The sequence below is a fragment of the Theropithecus gelada genome, chromosome 9, assembly GCF_003255815.1.
Source record: "Theropithecus gelada isolate Dixy chromosome 9, Tgel_1.0, whole genome shotgun sequence".
NCBI classification, from domain to species: domain Eukaryota; kingdom Metazoa; phylum Chordata; class Mammalia; order Primates; family Cercopithecidae; genus Theropithecus; species Theropithecus gelada.
The window spans coordinates 66,171,868-66,195,578 of NC_037677.1; the positions used below are offsets into that span (position 1 = coordinate 66,171,868).

General features: G+C 39.2%; 1 protein-coding gene across 5 annotated transcripts in view; it reads left to right on the forward strand.

Annotated features, from left to right (window-relative positions):
• HERC4 (HECT and RLD domain containing E3 ubiquitin protein ligase 4) overlaps nt 1-23,711 on the forward strand; it is a 151,664-nt gene that overhangs the window by 111,994 nt on the left and 15,959 nt on the right. For 4 of the 5 annotated variants that reach the window (XM_025396583.1, XM_025396584.1, XM_025396582.1 and 1 more), the window contains 5 exons: nt 1,575-1,673; nt 3,321-3,488; nt 3,711-3,854; nt 20,265-20,431; nt 21,736-21,802. In XM_025396583.1, coding sequence (XP_025252368.1) covers nt 1,575-1,673; nt 3,321-3,488; nt 3,711-3,854; nt 20,265-20,431; nt 21,736-21,802 — 645 coding nt within the window. The remainder of the gene's footprint in view (nt 1-1,574; nt 1,674-3,320; nt 3,489-3,710; nt 3,855-20,264; nt 20,432-21,735; nt 21,803-23,711) is intronic. The other variant, XM_025396585.1, reaches the window with a different exon arrangement.

Sequence of the window (23,711 nt, forward strand, 5' to 3'; positions counted from 1 at the left end):
ATTATAAAACTTTCTTTTTCTGTTATAGATGTTAGGTTTTGCTTTGATTTGCTTTTTGTTCATTGTTATGTTTTTTCCAGCACTTGAACCAATGAAGCATTTTGAATTAGCCTTAAATTATAGCTCTAATATTGTTTGCTTCCTCATTGTCAAGTATAATTAGCACATAAAAATTTGAAAACAGAGTTTTGAAGCCAAAGGCTACTTTAGAGATATCTAAATCTTTTTGAATTTCGAAGAAGTAAAATTAGTATTTATGATCATTAGCTAGGCAATGCCACAAATATAGGATGGAGGTAAACCTTGTCACATGAAAAATACTGAAGAGTGAATGTTTAGAATGGAATAAAATACAATTTAGGGAGAGCGTGATTAGGACTTCAAATATTTAAACTACGTACACTTCCAGCAGGGGCAAAACAAAGACTAAATGATGCACAGTGAAACATAGAAATGCAGATTCAGGCTGGGCGCAGTGGCTCACGCCTGTAATCCCAGCACTTTGGGAGGCCGAGGCTGGCAGATCATGAGGTCAGGAGTTCAAGACTAGCCTGGCCAACCTAGTGAAACCCCATCTCAACAGCGGGCGCCTGTAATCCCAGCTACTCGGGAGGCTGAGGCAGGAGAATCACTTGAACCCAGGAGGCAAAGGTTGCAGTGAGCCTAGATTGCGCCATTGCACTCCAGCCTGGGCGACAGTGCGAGACTGTGTCTGGAAAAAAAAAAAAAGAAAAAGAAATGCAGATTCAGACTATAAAGAACTATCTAATCACTACGGAGTGGATTGTTTTATGGTGTATTAATTCTTCATTAGAAGTCTTATAGCAGAGGCTCTTGAGTCAGGGCAGGCACAAAGATACTGTCTTATTGGGTAGATGGTGGAAGTAGGTCCTCCGCCAACTACAAGAATATGTGACTGGCAATTCATAACTCTTTATATTTTACTGTACTGTTAAAATACTTAGCAATCAATACATTACCTACTAAGATAAGTAATTGTCTATGAAGTGTTTAATGTCTTATAATGGTAATAATAGATCAGTTTTCCTAACTTTAAAGGCTAACAGAATAGTAATACTAAATGGTACTTTTTTGCATATTAAGTAAGTGAACAGATGTTGGACTCATAATAATTTTGACATCCTAATGACATTATACTCAATAAATATCTGTTAAGTGAAGGAATAGACAGATTACTTATTAGCCTCAGTTGCTGCAGTTGCCCTAACATGTAAGAATTGGCTACAATATTTAACATAGGAGCCCCAATTTTAGAACAAATTTGCAGCCTCATTCACTGAGATTTGCAATTAACATATGCTAAGCAAAAGATACTTGCAGTATGTGATTGTATAGACTCTCAAGTATACAGTTGCCCCCTAAAATTGGGAATTGGGTTTATTCCAATGCCTCATTTAATTTTTAATAATTCTGTAAGCAGCATGTTTTATTTGTAATTCCAGAACCACGAGTGAATAAACAAAGAATGTAGTCCACTTTATAAGAAATGACAGCATCCACAATAAGTATATCACAAATCAACTTGTACTAATAAGTTAATTTTTTATTTCCAGTTGGCAGATATCCCTGTTACAATCTGTACATATCCATTTGTATTTGATGCCCAAGCAAAAACTACTCTGTTACAGACCGATGCAGTCTTACAGATGCAGGTAAAATATTGTATACTACTAATCTAATTTGAGAGGGGTTTTTTTTAAATTGTTTCTTTCATGTTTTTGGACAGTAAATATTTGAAATTTTCCTAGGATCAGTAATGAAGGTACACAAAGTACTTTGGGTAGCTATCAAGAAGATTGCTGCAAATATTCAGTCTTTATAAACCATTTTACTAGTTTACTTGATAAGATATGGTTTGTTTCAAAATCTTGTTTCATTATGTGTCCCGTTTTTATATGCTTAGTAAGAGATGGAAGTCACTAGAGGTGAGAGATGTTAAAAGTAGGAAACATTTGATCTCTTGTTAGGAAGAGGATGTGAAATTTCCTTGAAGAAAGTTTTAATAATAAGGTATTAAACATTTTCCTGGGGTTGGTCACCGTTATCTCCTATTCCTCTTTCTTTTCCCCTTCCTATCACCCTTTCCCATCCATTTTATGTTGAACATTCTTTCATTTATAGAGAGGATTTTAAAAACTACTTCATATTATGACTTTAAAGGGTTACAGTAAGTTTGCTTTATCATTTGATCCTGTAAATAAAAAAGATTTTGAGCTGCTTCCTCTGGTATAGAATATCTGACTATACCAACTAAGGATTAAGGAAAGGATTAAAAGAAAGCTTGAATGTTTAATAGTCTAAAAATATTTTTAAAAATTAAAAACCTTCAAATCTTGGTAACCATTTTTATTCTGTTCAAATAAATGCATTTGGTATTCTAAATATTTTTGTAGTATTCTATACTAACAGCTAGTAAACTAGTTTTTTGGAGGTCTTTGTTAAAACAGTAGGTTAATAACTTGGTGATTTTACCATGGGATATTCCATTTTAGAACAAGAACTCAGGGAGAATCATAATAAAAGAACAAAAGTTTTAAATGGTAAAAATCAAATCCTTGGTTCATGAGCACATACCATGATCACTCAGTTAAGTGAATTTGTGTAATACTTCCTTAGCCAGAGCATTCCTTATTCTCTTTGTTTTTTATTTTTTATTTTTGAGACAGAGTTTTGGTCTTGTCGCCCAGGCTGTAGTGCAGTAGCACAGTCTCAGCTCACTGGAACCCCTGCCTCCCGGGTTCAAGTGATTCTCCTGCCTCAGCCTTCTGAGTAGCTGGGATTACAGGTGCCTGCTACCGTGCGCTGCTAATTTTGTATTTTTAGTAGAGACAGTGTTTCACCGTGTTGGGCAGGCTGGTCTCGAACTCCTGACCTCAGGTAATCTGCCCTCACTGGCCTCCCAAAGCGCTGGGATTACAGGCGTGAACCACCTCGCCCAGCCTGTTCCTTATACTCTTTAAAGGTTTGTTTTTTTCTCCTCACTCTTTACCCTCCAGTGAATGTTTTTTAGAAAAACTAGGGCTCAGATTTATCAGTGTTACTATAGTTCTGTACTGGCTTACTTTAATGGTGTTATGAGTTATACATTATACATTAATATAAAAGCATTCAAAAGGGTGCTCTTTATGCTCAGTTTATTAAGTTTTTATGCTGTACTGGATACTGCGTTAGGTGCTGTGTTAATTCAGTAGCACAGGAATTATAGAATACCTGTAACTAATAGGTAGAGGTTAGCTTGTTTCAGTCACAGTAGCTTTATTGTAGCATTGCTGTTAAAATGTTAATCTTTTGTTTTCCAGATGGCTATTGATCAGGCCCACAGGCAGAACGTCTCCTCTCTTTTTCTCCCAGTGATTGAATCTGTGAATCCCTGCCTAATTCTAGTGGTGCGTAGAGAAAATATTGTAGGAGATGCAATGGAAGTCCTTAGGAAAACAAAGAACATAGATTACAAGAAGCCACTCAAGGTAATTTGACATTTTGTTGTATAATTGGGACTTTTATTCAGAAGCTATGTTTAAAATTTTCCTATTTGTTTTTAGTGAATCTTTGAAACTTAATAAATAAAATTATGTGTATTTTAAACTATTAATTGTAGAGTATTAGTAATAAATAGCATGTTCTAGGGTCTCCAGAATGTACTTTCATTTCTTTACAGTCTATTCGGTGTTTGCATTGTGCTATTTTAGGTTATATTTGTTGGAGAAGATGCTGTGGATGCAGGAGGGGTACGCAAAGAATTTTTCTTGCTCATCATGAGGGAATTATTGGATCCTAAGTATGGCATGTTTAGGTATTATGAAGATTCCAGGCTCATTTGGTTTTCTGATAAGGTAAAATGTCCAACCATCTAAATTACTTCTGTGTATATACCCATGTATTTATACCTGTATGTATCAAGTTAATTCATATCAAATAAGGAATTACTACTGGATTCCTAACATATAAGATCTGCTTTATTACAATTTGAAAAATTAAAAACTTTGGACTTGGAGTTGTCAAAACACATTTGATGCTTACCACACATTTTAAATTAACAAAATAAATTAAGAGATGGGCAGCCAGAAAATAATGTTGACTATACCTTCTGCTGATTTCAATTTGAGAATTGAATAATAATCACAAGATTAACTTTTCTTTTGGGAAAAATGAATTTATCATTAGGGATCATTGATTTCTCTACCTTATCATTTAGAGCAGGTCAGCAGACTATAGCCCATTAGTCTCAAAAAAAAAAAGTCACACCCACTCTTTCAAGGCTACTTTCACGCTACAACAGCAGAGGCAGAGTTGAAGTAATTACAACAGTGACCCTATATCCAAGAAACCCCAAAATATTTGCCATCTGGTTCTTTGTAGAAAGTTTGCTGACCCCATTTAGTGGATCATACGTGAAAAGGATGGATCAGTTTAGTAGAACTCCTGACTTGAAAGAAATTTAAATAGAATAGCTATTGGTTATAAAAACCTCAATGTAATATTTAATCATTCTGCCTGGAGGTTGGCTGTCTTGTGTGATGTTAGCAGTCATTGGTGCTTAGTGCCTAGACTCATTAATTCATCAGGGGTTGCAAAATAGTGTGCTACTCTAATATTTCTTTTTCATTTATTAGCTTGGATACTTCTGTATAGAGAAATTTCCTCACATTTTTTGATTCCTTAGTAGTGCAATTCATACGAAAGGATTCTATTTGGTTGCCAGTTTTTCAAAAGAATGAATTGGTTCATTAGCATGGTCCACTGGTAATAATTCATTTTTTTTGTTCTGCTTTCAAGTATCATTGTGTATTCATAGGTTTAAACATACTTGATGTTTTTCAATCCACTGCAGTTATTGTCTTTATTGATGCTCATATTGTCCCATCTTTGTTGAAGGAGAGCTCTTAAGGTTGGTGCCCAAGTCCTTTAGAAACAACCTATATGCTTTGGTACCTTCCTTGCTACGTTGTGTACTTACTATGACAGAATGTTCCAGACTTATCTTACACATTTACTGCCTAACAATACCAACATTACCACCAGTATTATGACTACTAAAATTTTTTAAATTGTTTTTTCAGTTCTTTTTGTCCAAAGGGTATACCCTAATATAGATAGACAGCCAGATAATATAGTTTTGATATCATTTAAAATTGTTACACTCTATTGTTGTACCACCAAGGGAATACTCATTTACGCTAACTTGTTTTTAGGGATTGCTTGTTCAAATTCAGTTTAGTTTTACAATAATATAAAATATCTATGTACTTCCAAATTCAAATCTACAAAATAAGATGTGTTAAAAGAAGTCAAGCTCCACCTTGTTCTCCCCCTTCTCCTATGGGTGATCTTTTGAAAATGTATGGGCTATTCTCCTTTAAAATATATATATATGTAGATAGCAATAGATTACATACCAAAGTAATTTTCCTGGTTTTTACCCTATGTAAGCTGTAACCACTGGAGAAAACTGAGTGAAGGGTATATGGGAGGTCTTTGTATTATTTGTGTAATTTATGAGTCTTTAAGATATTTTAAAATAAGTATTTTTTGGCCAGGCACAGTGGCTCACACCTCTAATCCCAGCTGTTTGGGAGGCCAAGGTGGAGGTCAGGAGTTCAAGACCAGCCTGGCCAACATGATGAAACCCCATCTACTAAAAATACAAAAATTAGCTGGGCGTGGTGGTGCACGCCTGTAATCCCAGCTACTCAGAAAGCTGAGGTAGGAGATTCACTTGAACCCAGTAGGCAGAGGTTGCAGTGAGCCAAGATCGCACCACTGCATTCCAGCCTGGTGACAAAGCAAGACTCTCTTTAGTCACATTTAACGGTTTGGATAGAGGTAAGGACAAGACCAACAGTTGATTTTAATCACGTTTTGGTTTTAGCAAGTGAGTGTAACACAGAAGGGAGTAAAAGGCAAGGGAGTTATTATAGTGAGGGATTATGGAATTTCAGCTTTGTGTGGGCTTGATTTGGACAAATAAATTGTGATGGTGGAATTGTATTGAGGGGCTGAGATAAGAAGTCAGAGGTGATGGTTAGTTACGGAATGCTTGAAATTGAGATTTGGAGGGTTGTAGTTGAATGTAAGATATAACCATGGGTGTGGTCATTGAGATGTGGTGGAGAACAAGATTGTTGGAAACAGACAGGTTCAGAAACTGAGAGGCTAGTGTGTTGTATGCATTTTTTTTTTTGTCTGGATATTGAAGTTGCCAAAAACAATGGTAGAAATAGTGGTAGAGCAAGAAAGCGTAAGATAGTGCCAAAGTTTGTGAATGAAGGAATTGTAGAAGGTTTTTTATACAACTGCCCAAGGAACAGTTGCAGGGAATATAGTCAGTTGGCCTGTGTTTCAGAGGAGTTGGAAATTTTAGGATGGCAAATGGAAGGAAATCTAGAAACACCGAAGAGCAAGGAGACCTACCTTAGCTCTAGAAGCAATCGTATAAAGGACTGAAGAGAAAAGTGACACCATTTGTGAGAGCTGCAGAGGAAATGGTGTCCTCAAGAGATAGTCTTGTTTACTTAGACAAAAAGGGGAAAAAAATTGTAGTTTAGGATATAAGCAGTTTTCTAAATGGTAGATTGTGAGTTCCAGAACAGTGAAAGGGTTTGCTGGAGAAAGGACAGTCATAAAATTGTGTCAGACTTGAGGTCATCTCACAGTGCCATATGGTTGTGGGTTTAGGGATAACCTATGAGTTTCGAGGCTTTGTATTTGGTCAGTAAACAGGCATATAAGACATGATGGAGTTAGTCCTATTGGCCTCTGAGGTAAGTGGACAATCTGCTCAAATCCTAGCCTCCTTCCTGGTGCTAGTCTCTATAAATAGGGAAGTTTGTAGTGGTGTAGCAGGTAGAATTTGAGAGGACATATGAGGTTGGGGGCTGTCCTGCCAGAAACAGAGTTCTGTCTGCCCTTTAGTCAGTTTTGCAAAGAGATAATGTTTTGAGACCAAGGGAGGGGCAGTTGTAATAAGCTTTAGCATGAATCTCTTTGGTACCATTCAAGTTATATCTCAGCTTGGCTGGTGAGAGCCCCTTAGAGCTGGTTCTACTCTTTGGTGTACTTCTGACATATCTCCATTATTCTTCAAACATTTCCTTTCATTTGGTACAGTAAACATTCCAGGTTTATCTTGTGTTTTCTCCACCCCAGCCCTGGCATTAGCCATTTTTCATAAGAGCCCTGTCTTCTTTAAGTGGAAAATGGTATTTAGAAATCAAGCTTTGGGTGCTAAGTGTAGTACTTCTTGCTTCCAGGGAGTCAGTAGTTCTACTGGGTTCTTTCAGCTGATAGAACTAGGATCTGTATGTGTGTATACACACATGCATCCATAGACTTACCTATATTTAGAGCTGTATATATGTTGAAGACCCATGGAATCAAACTGATACTTCTAATTCTATCCAAACACCAAAGAATTTATTCTAGCCTTCTCCCTTTCCATATTATGTATACAACTTTCATCATCAATGAGAAACTTTACTGCCATCATCTTTAGGGTATTTACTTAAATCTCCCCTGTAAATCTCCCAGGCATGGTGGCTCACGCTTATAATCCCAGCACTTTGGGAGGCTGAGGCGGGTGGATCACCTGAGGTCAGGAGTTCAAGACCAGCCTGGTCAACATGGTGAAACCCTGTTTCTACTAAAAATACAAAAATTAGCAGGGCATGGTGGCACATGCCTGTAGTCCAAGCTACTCAGGAGGCTGAGGCAGGAGAATCACTTGAACCTGAGTGGCGGAGGTTGCAGTGAGCCAAGATCGCGCCACTGTACTCCAGCCTGGGGACAGAGTGAGACTGTGTCTTAAAAAAAAAGAAACCTCCCCTGTATGTATCCATGGAATCTTCAGGCTGCACTGGTCAAAAGCTCAACCTCAGACATACTGGACCACCCTCTCCGAGAAGGTATAATAGTAGGATGTTACCTGTGGATTTTTCCCAAATTCCCTTTATGATGTTAAGGAAATTCCCTTCTGTCCCTAGTTTGTTCAGCGTTTTTATCATAAAAGAATATTGGAGATACTCTTTTGTGTAATGCTTTTCCTTTTTTTTTCTTTTTTTTTTTTCTGTGATTTTTGTTTTTTGTTTTTTTTGAGATAGAGTCTTGCTCTATCCTCTAGGCTGGAGTGCAGTGGCAAAATCTCAGCTCACTGCAAACTCCGCCTCCCAGGTACAAGTGATTCTCCTGCCTCAGCCTCCCAAGTAGCTGGGATTACAGGCACACACCACCACACCTGGCTAGTTTTTTATATATTTGGTAGAGATGAGGTTTCACCATGTTGGCCAGGCTGGTCTCAAACTCCTGACCTCAAGTGATCCACCCGCTTCAGCCACCCAAAGTGCTGGCGTGAGCCACCGCGCCCAGTTATGTAATGCTTTTTCTAAGTCAGTAGAGATGGCCGTGTAGTTTTCTTGTTTCATTCTGTTAATGTGGTGCATTATGCTGGTTGATTTTCTTATGTTGAATCTCCCTTGCATTCCTGGGGTAAATCCCATTTGGTAATAGTGTATAATCCTTTCAGTAGGCTACTTGATTGAGGTTGCTAATATTTTGTTGACAATTTTCACATCTATAGTCATAAGGGATATTGGTTTGTAGGGTTGGATTTTTGTTTGTTTACTGTTTTTTTGTTTTGGGGGTTGTGTGCAAAGTCCTTTTCTGGTATTTTGATAGTGATGACCTCATAGAATGATTTAGGAAATATTCCCTCTGTTGTGATCTTCTGGAAGAGTTTGAGAATTGGTGTTAATTCTCCTTTAAATGTTTGGTAGAATCTGATCCTTGGCTTTTCTTTGTTGGAAGATTTTTATTTTTTTTTGAGACAGAGTCTTACTCTGTCACCCCAGCTGGAGTGCAGTGGCACAATCTCAGCTCACTGTAACCTTTGCCTCCCAGGTTCAAGCGATTCCCCTGCCTCAGCTTCCCAAGTAGCTGGGACTACAGGTGCATGCACCCACGCTGGGCTAATTTTTTGGGTTTTTTTGTTTTTGTTTTTTTTAAGTAGAGACAGGGTTTCACTGTGTTAGCCAGGATAGTCTTGATCTCCTGACCTTGTGATCTGCCCACCTCGGCCTTCCAAAGTGCTGAGATTACAGGAGTGAGCCACCACACCTGGCCTGGAAGATGTTTTAATTATAGATTTAATCTCTTTAATTTTTATGAGTTTATTCAGATTTTCTAGTGTTTTTTTAGTGTTAGCTGAGTTCAGTTGGCCCTTTGTATCTTTGGGTTTCACTTCTGTGGATTCAACTACCACATATAAAAATAATCGGGGAAAAAAAATTGTGTCTGTACTGAACATGTACAGACTTTTTATCATTATTCCTTAAACAATATAGGATAACAACTATTCGCATAACATTTACATTGTATTTGGTATTATAAGTAGTTTAGAGATTATTTTAAATATACAGGATGATGTATATACATTATATGGAAATACTCTACACCATTTTATATCAGGGACTTGAGTATCCTTGGATTTTGGTATTTGCTGCAGGTCCTGGAACCAATCCTCCATGAATACCAAAGGAAAACTGTAGCTTGTGGGTTTCTAGGAATTTGTCCGTTTCCTCTAGGTTATCTATTTTGTTGGTATACAGTTGCTCATAATATTTTCTTATAATCTTATTTCTGTAAAATATCGTGATGGCCCCACTTTCATTCCTTATTTTAGTCATTTGAATCTTCTTTTTTCCTTGGTCAGTTAGTCTAAAGGTTTGTCACTTCGTTAACCTTTTATTTTTTATTTATTTATTTATTTATTTATTTTTTTTTTGAGACGGAGTCTTGCTGTCGCCCAGGCTGGAGTGCGGTGGCCGGATCTGAGCTCACTGCAAGCTCCACCTCCCGGGTTTACGCCATTCTCCTGCCTCAGCCTCCCGAGTAGCTGGGACTACAGGCGTCCGCTACCTCGCCTGGCTAATTTTTTGTATCTTTTTTTTTAGTAGAGACAGGGTTTCACCGTGTTAGCCAGGATGGTCTCGATCTCCTGACCTCGTGATCCGCCCGTCTCGGCCTCCCAAAGTGCTGGGATTACAGGCTTGAGCCACCGCGCCCGGCACGTTAACCTTTATCCCAGCACTTTGGGAGGCGGAGCCGGGCGGATCATGAGGTCAGGAGATCGAGACCATCCTGGCTAACACAGTGAAACCCCGTCTCTACTAAAAAATACAAAAAAAAAAAAAAACTAGCTGGGCAAGGTGGCGGGCGCCTGTAGTCCCAGCTACTCGGGAGGCTGAGGCAGGAGAATGGCGCAAACCCGGGAGGCGGAGCTTGCAGTGAGCTGAGATCCGACCACTGCACTTCAGCCCAGGCGACAGCGTGAGACTCGTCTCAAAAAAAAAAAAAAAAAAGAACCAACTTTTGGCTTTGTTGCTTCTGTGTATTATTTTTCTTTTTTTTTTTTTAAAGCAAAAGTAATTCTGTTTTATTGATGTAGGTATTAGTATAATCATTTAAATACATCCAGAGGGTGCAGCCTTTACAGGAAAAGAGGAAGTCAGCATTAATTTGTTTAAAATACTTTACTGCAAGTGCAAAGTTAAACAAGACTCCTATAGATTGTGCATTAAAGGTAAAGTCAAGAGGAAAAATGATGCAAGGAAATAACAGTTTTCTCTTCTTTTTTAAAAAAATTCAATCGGTTTTTGGAAAACAGGTGGTGTTTGGTTGCATGAATAAGTTATTTAGTGGCGATTTCTGAGATTTTGGTGCACCCATCATCCGAGCAGTAACCACTGTACCCAATTGTAGTACCAATTGGTGTACCCAATGTGTAGTCTTTTATCTCTCACCCCACTAACACCCTTTCCCCCAAGTCCCCAAAGTCCATTGTATCATTCTCATGCATTTGCATCCTCATAGCTTAGCTCCTGCTTATGAGTGAGAACATATGATGTTTGGTTTCCCATTCCTGAGTTATTTCACTGAGAATAATGGTCTCCAGTTCCATCCAGGTTGCTGTGAATGCCATTATTGCATTCCATTTTATAGCTGAATAGTATTCCATGGTGTATGTGTGTATATAAATATATATATACCAAATTTTTGTATCCACTTGTTGATTGATGGGCATTTGGGCTGGTGCCATATTTTTGCAATTGCGAATTGTGCCACTATAAACATGCATGTGCAAGTATCTTTTTTATATAATAACTTATTTTCCTCTGGGTAGATATCCAGTAGTGGGATTACTGGATCAAATGGTAGATCTACTTTTAGTTTTTTTTTTTTGTTTTTTGTTTTTTTGTGACGGAGTCTCACTCTGTCGCTCAGGCTGGAGTGCAGTGGTGCTGTCTCCGCTCACTGCAGGCTCTGCCTTCTGGGTTCATGCCATTCTCCTGCCTCAGCCTCCCAAGTAGCTGGGAATGCAGGCACCCGCCACCACGCCCGGCTAATTTTTTTTTTTTTTTATTTTTTATTTTAGTAGAGATGGGGCTTCACTGTGTTAGCCAGGATGGGCTCGATCTCCTTACCTCGTGATCTGCCTACCTCGGCCTTCCAAAGTGCTGGGATTACAGATGTGAGCCACTGTGCCTAGCCAACTTTTAGTTCTTTTTAAAATTTTTATTTATTTATTTATTTTGGGGGTGAGAGATAGTCTTGCTCTGTCACTCAGGCTGGAATTCAGTGGCACAGTCTCGGCTGACTGCAACCTCTGTCTCCATGTTCAAGCCATTCTTGTGCCTCAGCCTCCCAAGTGGCTGGTACTATATGCATGCCCCACCACGCTCAGCTAGTTTTTGTATTTTTAGTAAAGACAGTGTTTTGTCATGTTGGCCAGGCTGGTCTTGAACTACTGACGTCAGGTTATTCACCTACCTCGGCCTCCCAAAGTGCAGGAATTACAGGCATGAGCCACCATGCCTGGCCTACTTTTGGTTCTTTAAGGAATCTCCACACTGTTTTCCGTAGTGGCTGTACTAGTTTACCTTCCCACCAACAGTGTAGAACTGTTCCCTTTTTACCACATCCACGCCAACATCTATTATTTTTTTATTTTTTTTATTATGGCCATTCTTGAAGGAGTAAGGTCGTATTGCATTGTGGTTTTGATTTGCATTTCCCTGATCATTAGTGATGTTGAGCAGTTTTTCTTTTTCTTTTTCTTTTTTTTTTGCCATTTGTATATTTCCTTTTGAGAATTGTCTTCATGTCCTTAGCCCACTTTTAGATGGGATTGTTTTTTTCTTGCTGATTTGTCTGAGTTCCTTGTAGATTCTGGATTGTATATTATTTTTCTATTCTTTAATACATTTATCACTGCTTTAATATTTAGTTTTCTCCATCTGCTAGCTTTGGGTATACTTTGTTCTTAGTTCCTTAGGATATAAACTTAGGTTATTGACATGAGATGATTCTGTTTGTTTTAGTTTAAGTGTTTACAACTATTCGTTTCCCTCTGAACACTGCTATTTTTGCATCCTATAAGTTGTAGTATGCTGTGTTTTCATTAGTCTCTAAGTATTTTCTAATTTCCCTTGTGATTTCTTCTTTGATCTTTTGGTTGTTTAAGAGTGTATTGTTTAGGCTGGGCATGGTGGCTCATGCCTGTAATCCCAGCACTTTGGGAGGCTGAGGCGGGCAGATCATGAGGTCAGGAGTTCAAGACCAGCCTGGTCAACGTGGTGAAACCCCGTCTCTACTAAAAATACAAGAAAAAAAAAAGAGTGTATTGTTTAATTTCCACATATTTGTGAATTTTCCAGATTTCCTTTTATTATTTCTAGTTTCATTCCATTATGATATGAGAAGATAATTTTTTACGATTTTAGTCTTTTTAAAATTTATTAAAAGTTTTGTGACCTAACATATGGTCTGTCCTAGAAGATGTTCCATTTACACTTAAAAAGAATGTTTATTCTACTTTTATTGGATAGAGTATTCTATATATGTCTGATAGGTCTCGTTGGTTTATAGTGTATTCAAGTTCTCTATTTCCTTATTGATCTTTTGATTGTTGTATACATTAATGATAGTGGGATATTAAAGCTACCAATTGTTATCTTAGAACTGTCTGTACCTCCCTTTGATTCTGTCAATTTTTGCCTTATATATTTTGGAGCTGTGTTGTTAGGTTCATAACTATTTGTAATTGTGATATCTTCGTGATGAATTGACCCTGTTAATCAATATTTGTCTTTGTCTCATATCAGTTTTGCATCGTATTAGTCTATTTTGTCTTAGTATAGTTTCTCTAGCTCTCTTTTGTTACTATTTACATGGAATAACTATTTTCCAAATCTTAACTTTCAACCTATTTGTGTCTTTGGACCTAAAGCAAGACTTGTATTTTTTTAAAGACTTGTTTTGTGGCCTAACATATGGTCCATCCATATGCTGCAGAGAAAAATGTGTATTCTTCAGCTGCTAGATGAAATGTTCTATAAATTTCTATTAGATCCATTTGGTCTACAGTGCAGATTAAGTCCAATGTTTCTTCATTGATTTTCTGTTAGAATGATGTGTCCAATGCTGTAAGTGGAGTGTTGAAGTCTCCAGCTATCACTGTATTGGGGTCTCTCTCTCTCTCTTTAGCTCTAATAATATTTGCTTCATATATCTGGGCACTCTAGTATTGGGTGCATATTTATATTTGTAATTGTTTTTGTTTTGTTTTGTTTTGCTTTGAGACAGAGTCTCCCCCTGTCGCCCAGGCTGGTGTGCAGTGGCTCAATCTTGACTCACTGCAACCTCTACTTCCCAGGTTCATGCTATTCTCCTGGGCCACAGCCTCCCAAGTAGCTGGAACTACAGGTGCGTGCCACCATGCCCAGTTACTTTTTGTATTTTTAATAGAGATGGGGTTTCAGCATGTTGGCCAGGATAGTCTCGATCTCTTGACCCCGTGATCCACCCACCTCGCTCGGCCTCCCGAAGTGTTGGGATTATAGGCATGAGCCACTGCGTCCGGCCTATATTTGTAATTGTTATATCTTCTTGCTGAATTGACCCCGTTATCATTATATAATGACCTTCTTTGTCTCCTTTTATGGTTTTTGTCTTGCATATGTTTTGTCTAATACACGGTATTAGACAAAATAGTTAACATTTGCATAGAATATCTTTTTCCATCTCTTTATTTTCAGTGTATGTGTCCTGATAAGTGAAGTGTGTTTCTTCTAGGCAGCAGATCATTGGGTCTTGTTTTGTGTGTGTGTGTGTGTGTGTGTGTGTGTGTGTGTGTGTGTGTGTGTTTTATCCATTTACCTAGTCTGTGTCTTTTGATTGGAGAGTTTAGTCCATTTATATTGATTGAGGAGTTACTCTTGCTTTTTTTTTTTTTGAACACAGGGTCTTGCTCTGTCACCTAGGCAGCTAGGACTATAGGCATGTGCCACCGTGTCTGGCCAATTTTTGTATTTTGTGTAGAGACGGAGTTTCACCATGTTGCCCAGGCTGGTCTCAAATTCCTGGGCTCAAGTGATCTGCCTACCTCCGCCTCACTAAGTGCTATGAGCCAGCAGTGCCCAGCCTTTCCTGCCATTTTAAAATGTGTTCTGGTTGTTTTTTGCTTTTCTTTTTCTTTTTCTTTTGTTTCTTTCTTTTCCTTTTTCCTGCCTTCCTGCCTTCCTTCCATTCCATTCCATTCCTTTTTGTGAAAGTGATTTTTCTCTGGTGGTATGTTTTGATTTTTATTATTATCATCATTATTTTTCATGTCTGTTGTATGTTTTTTCATTTGAGTTTACCATGAGGCTTGCAAATAGCTTATAACGCAATATTGTAAACTGAAGATAACACCAATTACATAAACAAACTAACACGCAAAGAGAAAACTAATAAAAACTTTACACTTCAACTGTGTTCCCCTGGTTTTTAACTTTTTGTTGTTTCTGTTTATTTTACTACACTGTCTATGTCTTGTAGCTGTAGTTATTATTTTTTGTTGGTTCATGTTTTAGTTTATATACCACAATTACAGTGTCATAATATTCTATTTTTCTTGTATTTACTATTACCAGTGAGTTTTGTACCTTCACATGATTTGTTATTGCTCATTAAAGTCCTTATCTTTCAGACTGAAGAACTCCATTTAGTTTTTCTAATTTTTTTTTTTTTTCTTTTTTTGAGACAAAGTCTGGCTCTGTCGTCTAGGCTGGAGTGCAGTGGCACGATCTCGGCTCACTGCAACCTCCGCCTCCTGGGTTCACACCATTCTCCTGCCTCAGTCTCCTGAGTAGCTGGGACTACAGGTGCCCGCCACCACGCCCCGCTAATTTTTTGTATTTTTAGTAGAGACGGGGTTTCACTGTGTTAGCCAGGGTGGTCTCGATCTCCTGACCTTGTGATCTGCCCGCCTGGGCCTCCCAAAGTGCTGGGATTACAGGCTTGAGCCACCGCGCCCGGCCAGTTTTTCTTCTTGAACAGGTCTCATGTTGATAAAATCCCTCAGCTTTTATTTTTCTGGGAAGATCTTTATTTGTCCTTCATGTTTGACGGATAATTTCACTGGATATACATGCTATTCTAGGATAAAAGTTTTTAACTTCGGCACTTTAAATATGTCATGCCATTCTCCTGGCCTGTAAGGTTTCCACTGAAAAGTCTGCTGCTAGATGTATTGGAGCTCCATTGTTGTTTCTTTTCTCTTGATGCTTTCAGTATCCTTTCTTTATCCTTGACCTTTGGGAGTTTGATTATTAAATATCTTGAAGTAGTCTTATTTGGGCTAAATTTGCTCTGTATTCTGTAACCTTCTTGTATTTGAATATTGATACCTTTCCCTGGGTTTGGGATGTTCACTGTTATTATCCCTTTGAACAAACTTTCCCATTTTTTCCTCTACCTCTTTAAGGCCAATAACTCTTAGATTTGCCCTTTTGAGGCGATTCTCTAGATCTTGTAGGAGTGCTTCCTTCTTTCTTAATTGTTTTTTCTTTTGTCTCCTCTGATTGTGTACTTTAAAATAGCCTGTCTTTAAGCTCGCTAATCGATTCTTTTTCTTGATCAGTTCCACAGTTGACAGCCACTGATGTGTTATTCTTCAGTATGTCGGTTGCATTTTTCAACTCTAGAATTTCTGCTTGATTCTTTTTATTTTACTCTCTGTTAAATTTATCTGATAGAATTCTGAATACCTTCTCTGTGTTATCTTGAATTTCTTTTTCCTCAAAACAGCTATTTTGAATTCTCTGTCTGACTGAAAGGTCATATATCTCTGTCTCTCCATGATTGGTCACTGGTGCCTTATTTAGTTTGTTTGGTGAGGTCATGTTTTCCTGGGTGGTTTTGATGCTTGTGGATGTTCACTGGTGTCTGGGCATTGAAGAGTTAGGTATTTATTGTAGTCTTCACAGTCTGGTTTTATTTGTACTCATCCTTCTTAGGAAGGCTTTCTAGGTATTCGGAGGGACTTGGGTGTTGTGATCTAAGTTTTTGGTCATTGCAGCCGTATCTGCATTAGGGGGCACCCCAAGCCCAATAGCACTGTGTCTCTTGGATAAGATTCAGAAGAATCCTCTGGATTATCAGGCAGAGACTCTCGTTCTCTTTCCTCACTTTTTCCCAAACAGGAGTCTTTCTGTGCTGATCTCTCTGGAGCTGGGGGAGGGGTGGCACCAGCACCTTTGTGGCCACCACCACTGGGACTGCACTGGGTCAGACCTGAAGCCAGCACAGCACTGGGTCTCACCTGAGGCTCATGGTAACCACTACCCGGCTACTGCCTTTGTTTGCTTAAGGCCCTAGGACTCTGCAGTCAGCAGATGGTGAAGCTAGCCGAGCTTGTGTTCTTCTCTTCAGTGCAGAGTTTCCCTCAGTCCCAGTTGGGTCCAGAAATGCTGTCTGAGAGCCAGGGCTTGGAGTCAGAAACCTTAAGGAACCTACCTGGTACTCTGTTCTACTGTGGCCGTGCTGGCATCCAAGCCACAAGGCGAAGTTATTCCCACTCTACAGTCCCCATCCATAGAATGATTAAGTGGGGACCTGTCAAAGGAGAATCCTCAAATGTCAGCATATATTGTTTTTTTATCCTTTGGGTTTTCAAGAAAGGTTGTAACCCTGGATGTCTGTGTTTTTGTAGTATTCTGGATCCTGGAAAGGGAAGCTAGAATTTTCCTTGTTGACAGTACAAATCTTCATATGATCCCTTTATTTTCAGTGGGGTACCCTGACTATCAGCTGTCTCAGATTCCAGACCCTCTGGTTCAGGCTCTCCAAAAAGGCAAAGGATTTTCCACCAAGCATCCTAGTTTCAACCCCACTCTAATACCTCTGCCTTTTAGAGTCTTTATGTTTACCCGTTGAGCTAACTGGGCTACCTCTGATGTTGCGGGTATTGCTACTTGCAATTCCTGAGCCTGTAGCACAAATTAGCTATAAGTTACTATTTCAATTTTTTCTGCTTTACCAATTCAGTTACCAGCCATTTGTCTACTTTTCATATTTTGAAATGTTATTAACATTTCTTTATTGCTCTTACCTCCCTTATTCTCTTTTTTCCTTTGGACTTATACCATTTTTCTTCCTGTATTCTCTTTTACAGGGTTTTAGGAGGGAGAGAGATTTAGCACATTAATCAGTCTGCTCCATTTAAGAACTTTCTAAACTTAAGCAGAATTAAGACATAACAGCAGAGAAAGATTAATTTGACCACTGAAAACTGTTAAATTTATGCATAGCAGAAGACATAAAATTGAAAAGCATGTAACAGGCCGGGTCGTATGTAACAAGTATGACACAGAGTAATACTCCTAATATAAGAAGAATTCAAATACAAATACATAAGAAAAATACTATCCCCCAAAAGATAAGTGGGCCCAGTACCTGAAGAGATATTTCATGAGCACATACATATCTCTGATTTTCAGTATCACAAATAGTCAGAAATGTGTACTAAAGCAAGTTGTCATTTTAAACTCAAAAGAAAAATGCGTTTGTGTGTGCGTGGAGTATATATACAGATGAAAATGTGAAGAGTGGAGCATTTTCCTGGGCTGCAAATGGCAGTTTAAACTGGAACAGGAACCGGGCATGGTGTCTCACACCTGTAATCTCAGCACTTTGAGAGGCCAAGATGGGCGGATCACCTGAGGTCGGGGGTTCGAGACCAATCTGACCAACATGGAGAAACCCCATCTGTACTGAAAATACAAAATTAGCCGGGCGTGGAGGCTCATGCCTGTAATCCCAGCTACTCGGGAGGCTGAGCCAGGAGAATTGCTTGAACCCGGGAGGCGGAGGTTGCTGTGAGCCAAGATTGCGTCATTGCACTCTAGCCTGGGCAATAAGAGTGAAACTCCGTCTCAAATAAGTAAATAAACAAACAAACTGGAACAGGTGTAGAGGAAAACAGATTAGCAATATGCTTGATTATCTTTTGAGTTACGGATTTTTCCTTAGGAAGTAGAATTTCTCCTAGGGAAATATTTCAAACTGTGGACCAAAATAAGCAAAAAGATGCCCATCTTATTTTTAATATTACTAGCTAGGTAGAATAACTGACATTTATTGAACCGTTAGTGTGTGTTTCAAGAACTGTGCTAAAAGTGTTTAACATGTATCATCCCATGTAATCCTCACAACAACCATATGAGATAAATGCTATATTTACCTTCTTTGAAAACACAGAGGCCGGGCGCGGTGGCTCAAGCCTGTAATCCCAGCACTTTGGGAGGCCGAGGCGGGCGGATCACGAGGTCAGGAGATCGAGACCATCCTGGCTAACATGGTGAAACCCCGTCTCTACTAAAAATACAAAAAACTAGCCGGGCGTGGTGGTGGGCGCCTGTAGTCCCAGCTACTCGGAGGCTGAGGCAGGAGAATGGCCTGAACCTGGGAGGCGGAGCTTGCAGTGAGCCGAGATCGCGCCACTGCACTCCAGCCTGGGTGACACAGCGCGAGACTCCGTCTCAAAAAAAAAAAAAAAGAAAACACAGAGGCTAGACTGCCAAACCAGGCTGGAGCCCAGGTCTTATTTAAAACATTTATTCTTTAACCGTCATGCTCACAATTTTCTGTAAATACATATTACTTTTATAGGCCGGGCGCGGTGGCTCAAGCCTGTAATCCCAGCACTTTGGGAGGCCGAGACGGGCGGATCACGAGGTCAGGAGATCGAGACCATCCTGGCTGACACGGTGAAACCCCGTCTCTACTAAAAAATACAAAAAAACTAGCCGGGCGAGGTGGCGGGCGCCTGTAGTCCCAGCTACTCGGGAGGCTGAGGCAGGAGAATGGCATGAACCCGGGAGGCGGAGCTTGCAGTGAGCCAAGATCACGCCACTGCACTCCAGCCTGGGCGGCAGAGCGAGACTCTGTCTCAAAAAAAAAAAAAAAAAAAAAATACATATTACTTTTATAAAGATGAGGGAAAAAAAATAAACATTTTCAGTGTGTCAGTAGTGTAAGTATGTTTCAGTTATCTAAACATCCAACTAGACTTAAAACAGCTAAATTTAGCAACTCATTGTACTTTTATGATACAATATGCAGCCATTAAAAAGTCATATTTTAGCCGGGCACAGTGACTCATGCCTGTAATCCTTGCACTTTGGGAGGCTGAGGTGAGCAGATCACCTGAGGTCGGGTGTTCGAGACCAGCCTGACCAATATGGTGAAACCCCATCTCTACTAAAAATACAAAAATTAGCCTGGCTGTGGTGGTGCTTGCCTGTAATCGCAGCTACTCAGGAGGCTGAGGCAGGAGAATCATTTGAACCCGGGAGGCATACCTTGCAGTGAGCAGAGATCGCACCACTGCACTCCATCCTGGGTAACAGAGGGAGATCTTGTCTCAAAAAACAAACAAACAAATTGAAATATTTTTCTGAGCTTATTGTAGGTGGAAATATACAAAAAAATTTTAATCATTATTCCTGAGTGATTGGTTTACAGGTGTTTATTCATTTTCTTTTCTATGTTTTTTCTTTGTTTTCCAAATTTTGAATGTGTATTACTTTTGAAATCAGAAAGAAAGTTATAGTAATTATTTCACCTATTAATGTCGAATGACGTGAATATGCTTATATGTCTGGAAAAAAACAGTTGTAAAGTCATATGTATAGTACGATTTCAGCTAGATATTATTTTTTTTTAAGCCTGAGAAAATACCCTACATGGAAATGTACAAAAATACTAACAGTGATGTTATCCCAGGGAGAGAGTAATGAGGATGAACTTTTATTATGTATTACTTTTTTCTCTATCTTCAAAATTGTATAATATGAGCATATTTATGTAATCATAGAAAATTTAATATTTTAACTTGGAGGACGTGTCTTTACTTTTTCTTACATTTTTAGACGTTTGAAGACAGTGATTTGTTCCATTTGATTGGTGTTATCTGTGGCTTAGCAATTTATAATTTTACTATTGTGGACCTCCATTTTCCTTTGGCTTTATATAAGAAACTACTGAAAAAGAAGCCATCCTTGGATGATTTGAAAGAACTAATGCCTGATGTTGGGAGGTTAGTTGGAAAAAAAAGTCAAAAGGTAGTAGGGTTTGGGAGGTAAGAAGTGGGGAATGTACAGAAAACTTTCCTTCTATGAATAAATATATTTTGTTCTTCTTGTTAAATTTCTGAAATAAACAAATGCTCTTCTCTGATAAAGGAAAATCCATTATGTTACTCAGATCAAAATGTTCTATTGAAAGACGAAATTTGGCTGGCGCAGTGGCTCACACCTGTAATCCTAGCACTTTGGGAGGCTGAGGCAGGTGGATCACCTAAGGTCAAGAGTTTGAGACCAGCGTGGAGGTCAGGAGTTCTAGACCAGCGTGACCAACATGGTGAAACCCCATCTCTACTAAAATACAAAAATTAGCCAGGCGTGGTGGCCCACGCCTGTAGTCCTACCTACTCAGGAAGCTGAGGCAGGAGAATCACTTGAACCCAGGAGACAGAGGTTGCAGTGAGCTGAGATTGTACCATTGCACTCCAGCCTGGGTGGCAGAGCAAGCCTCTGTCTCAACAAAAAAAGACAGACTAAATTTTTAGTTGTTAGACAATACTTTGCAAATATCAGATCATCACCTTAGGAAAGTAAATTTTTTCTGAGAGTGATTAATTGATTTATTTGGACTTTTACTTCTGATAACCTTCATTCCTAGTTTGAATATGTGAAATTTATTTTTATTTATTAAATAAAATGGATTAAAGATTTTATATAAATAAGGACAAATGGGCCAGGTGTGGTGGCTTATGCCTGTAATCCTAGCACTTCGGGAGGCTGAGGTGGGCAGATCACGAGGTCAGGAGTTCAAGACTGGCCCGGCCAACATGGTGAAACCCGGTCTCTACTAAAAATACAAAAATTAGCTGGGCATGGTGGTGGGCACCTGTAATCCTAGCTGCTCTGGAGGCTGAGGCAGGAGAATTGCTTAAAAACCTGGGGGGCGGAGGTTGCAGTGAGCCAAGATCGCGCCACTGCACTTCAGCCTGGGCAACAGAGAAGACTCCATCCCGGGTAAAATAAAATAAAATAAGGAAAAATGTTAAAAATAGGTGAATACATGGCCTTTGTATTCAGAAAAGTGATAAGAACCTTTGACTAATTTTTTTCCTTCAGCATCATTTATAAGTTTGCCATTGTGTAGTCACTATTCTGCAACAAATATAAAATTACAAATTGACAAAAGGATTTTACTAAGAGGGAATGAGAAGTGTGTGTGTGTGTGTGTGTGTGTATATATATATATATATCCGTAAGTAAAACAGTCAAAATATCCAATAATGTTTTTCGTCTCAGAAACATGTATATTATTTTGCAGAAGCATGCAACAGTTACTGGATTATCCAGAAGATGACATAGAGGAAACATTTTGTCTTAATTTTACGGTAAGATGCAAAGATGTAGGTTAGCCTGATTATTCATCATCCCTTTTATGTAAGCTATATCTTATGGTTCTTCTTTATTTTGATGGATGGAATTCTTAACAAATCCTTTAGCTAACATTTATTGAGCATTTACTACGTGCTAACTAGTCATAGTACATGCATTTCATTTAATCCTCAACAATCCAGTGAAGTTAGGATTATCCCTGTTTTACAGATGAAGAAAACTGAAAACAGTCATTACCTTGGGAGTCAGTATACATACCAGCCTCTGTGACTTAAACCTGTGTACTTTATCGTTATGCTAAATATATTTACAAATACAAGACGTCCTCTTTACCCAAGTGTTCATTTTTGAGTCTGCAATTACAGAAATGCTTTAGAGAAGCAAAAGGTTATTGTAATGTGAGAATATTACTACTAAACTTAAAAACATTAATTTCCACTGGTACATTCCTTTCTATTTCACACTAACATTCATCCTTGCCCATCTTGTCTTACTCACTGTTGGATGACATAGATAAAACAAATGCAAATGCATTGCAATATCATTTGGAAAATGAAATTGCAAATCTTGTAAAAGATGCACAATTTCCTTAAGGCAGTGAAAGGGATGTGGTTTTTTGTCTTTTGTTTTTTGAGACATAGTCTTGCTGTGTCACCCAGGCTGGAGTACAGTGGCGCGATCTTGGCTCACTGCAACCTTTCCTCCCAGGTTCAAGCGATTCTCCTGCCTCAGCCTCCTGAGTAGCTGGGATTACGTGCTCGCCACCACGCTCAGCTAATTTTTGTGTTTTTAGTACAGACAGGGTTTCACCACATCGGCCAGGCTGGTCTCGAACTCCTGACCTTGTGATCCACCCGCCTTGGCCTCCCAAAGTGCTGGGATTACAGGTGTGAGCCACTGCACCTGGCTGAAAGGGATGTTAAATAACTGATCCAGTCACAGGCAAAGCCATTTATAGATGAGGATATGGCAGAAGTAGACTAGTTGGCAATTAAATAAGAGAAAATTCGTAAGGATTATGATAAGGCACTCCAGAAGGGAACAATTTGAATATTATAAATTAGACTCTTGGAAAAATTGTAAAACCTTCAGTTTTTCTTTTTCTTTTTTGAGACAAAGTCTTGCTCTGCCCAGGCTGAAATGCAGCGGTACGATCTCAGCTCATTGCAATCTCCACCTCCCAGGTTCAAGCAATTCTCCTGCCTCAGCCTGCTGAGTAGCTGGGACTACAGGTGTGCACCACCATGCCCAGCTAATTTTTGTATTTTTAGTAGAGATGGGATTTCACCATGTTGGCCAGGATGGTCTCAATCTCTTGACCTTGTGATATGCCCCCGTTGGCCTTCCAAAGTGCTGGGATTACAGGCGTGAGCCACAGCACCCGGCCTCTTTTTATTTAAAAAATTTTTTATTTGTATATTTGTTTGCCACCCTGCCACATACACAACAGTTATCTTTATGGTTTTGTCAGAGCTGACGAAAGATGCCATATTCTGCTGTCATGAAATTTGCCCAGAAAAAATTGCACGTTCATATTCTTTTCAAGAAAATCTTGAGACTATTTTCTGGCCAGGCACGGTGGCTCACGTCTGTAATCCCAGCACTTTGGGAGGCCGAGGCGGGCATATCACTTGAGGTCAGGAGCTAGAGACAAGCCTGGCCAACATGGTGAAACCCCGTCTCGACTAAAAATGAAAAAATGAGCCAGGCGTGATGGCACGTGCCTGTAATCCCAGCTACTCGGGAGGCTGAGGCAGGAGAATCGCTTAAACCCGAGAGGCGGAGGTTGCAGTGAGCTGAGATCGCGCCATTGCACTGCAGTCTGGGTGACAGAGTGAGACTCCGTCTCAAAAAAAAAAAAAAAAGTTGCTCTCCGCAAATCCAGACAACAGAAAAGCATTTTCC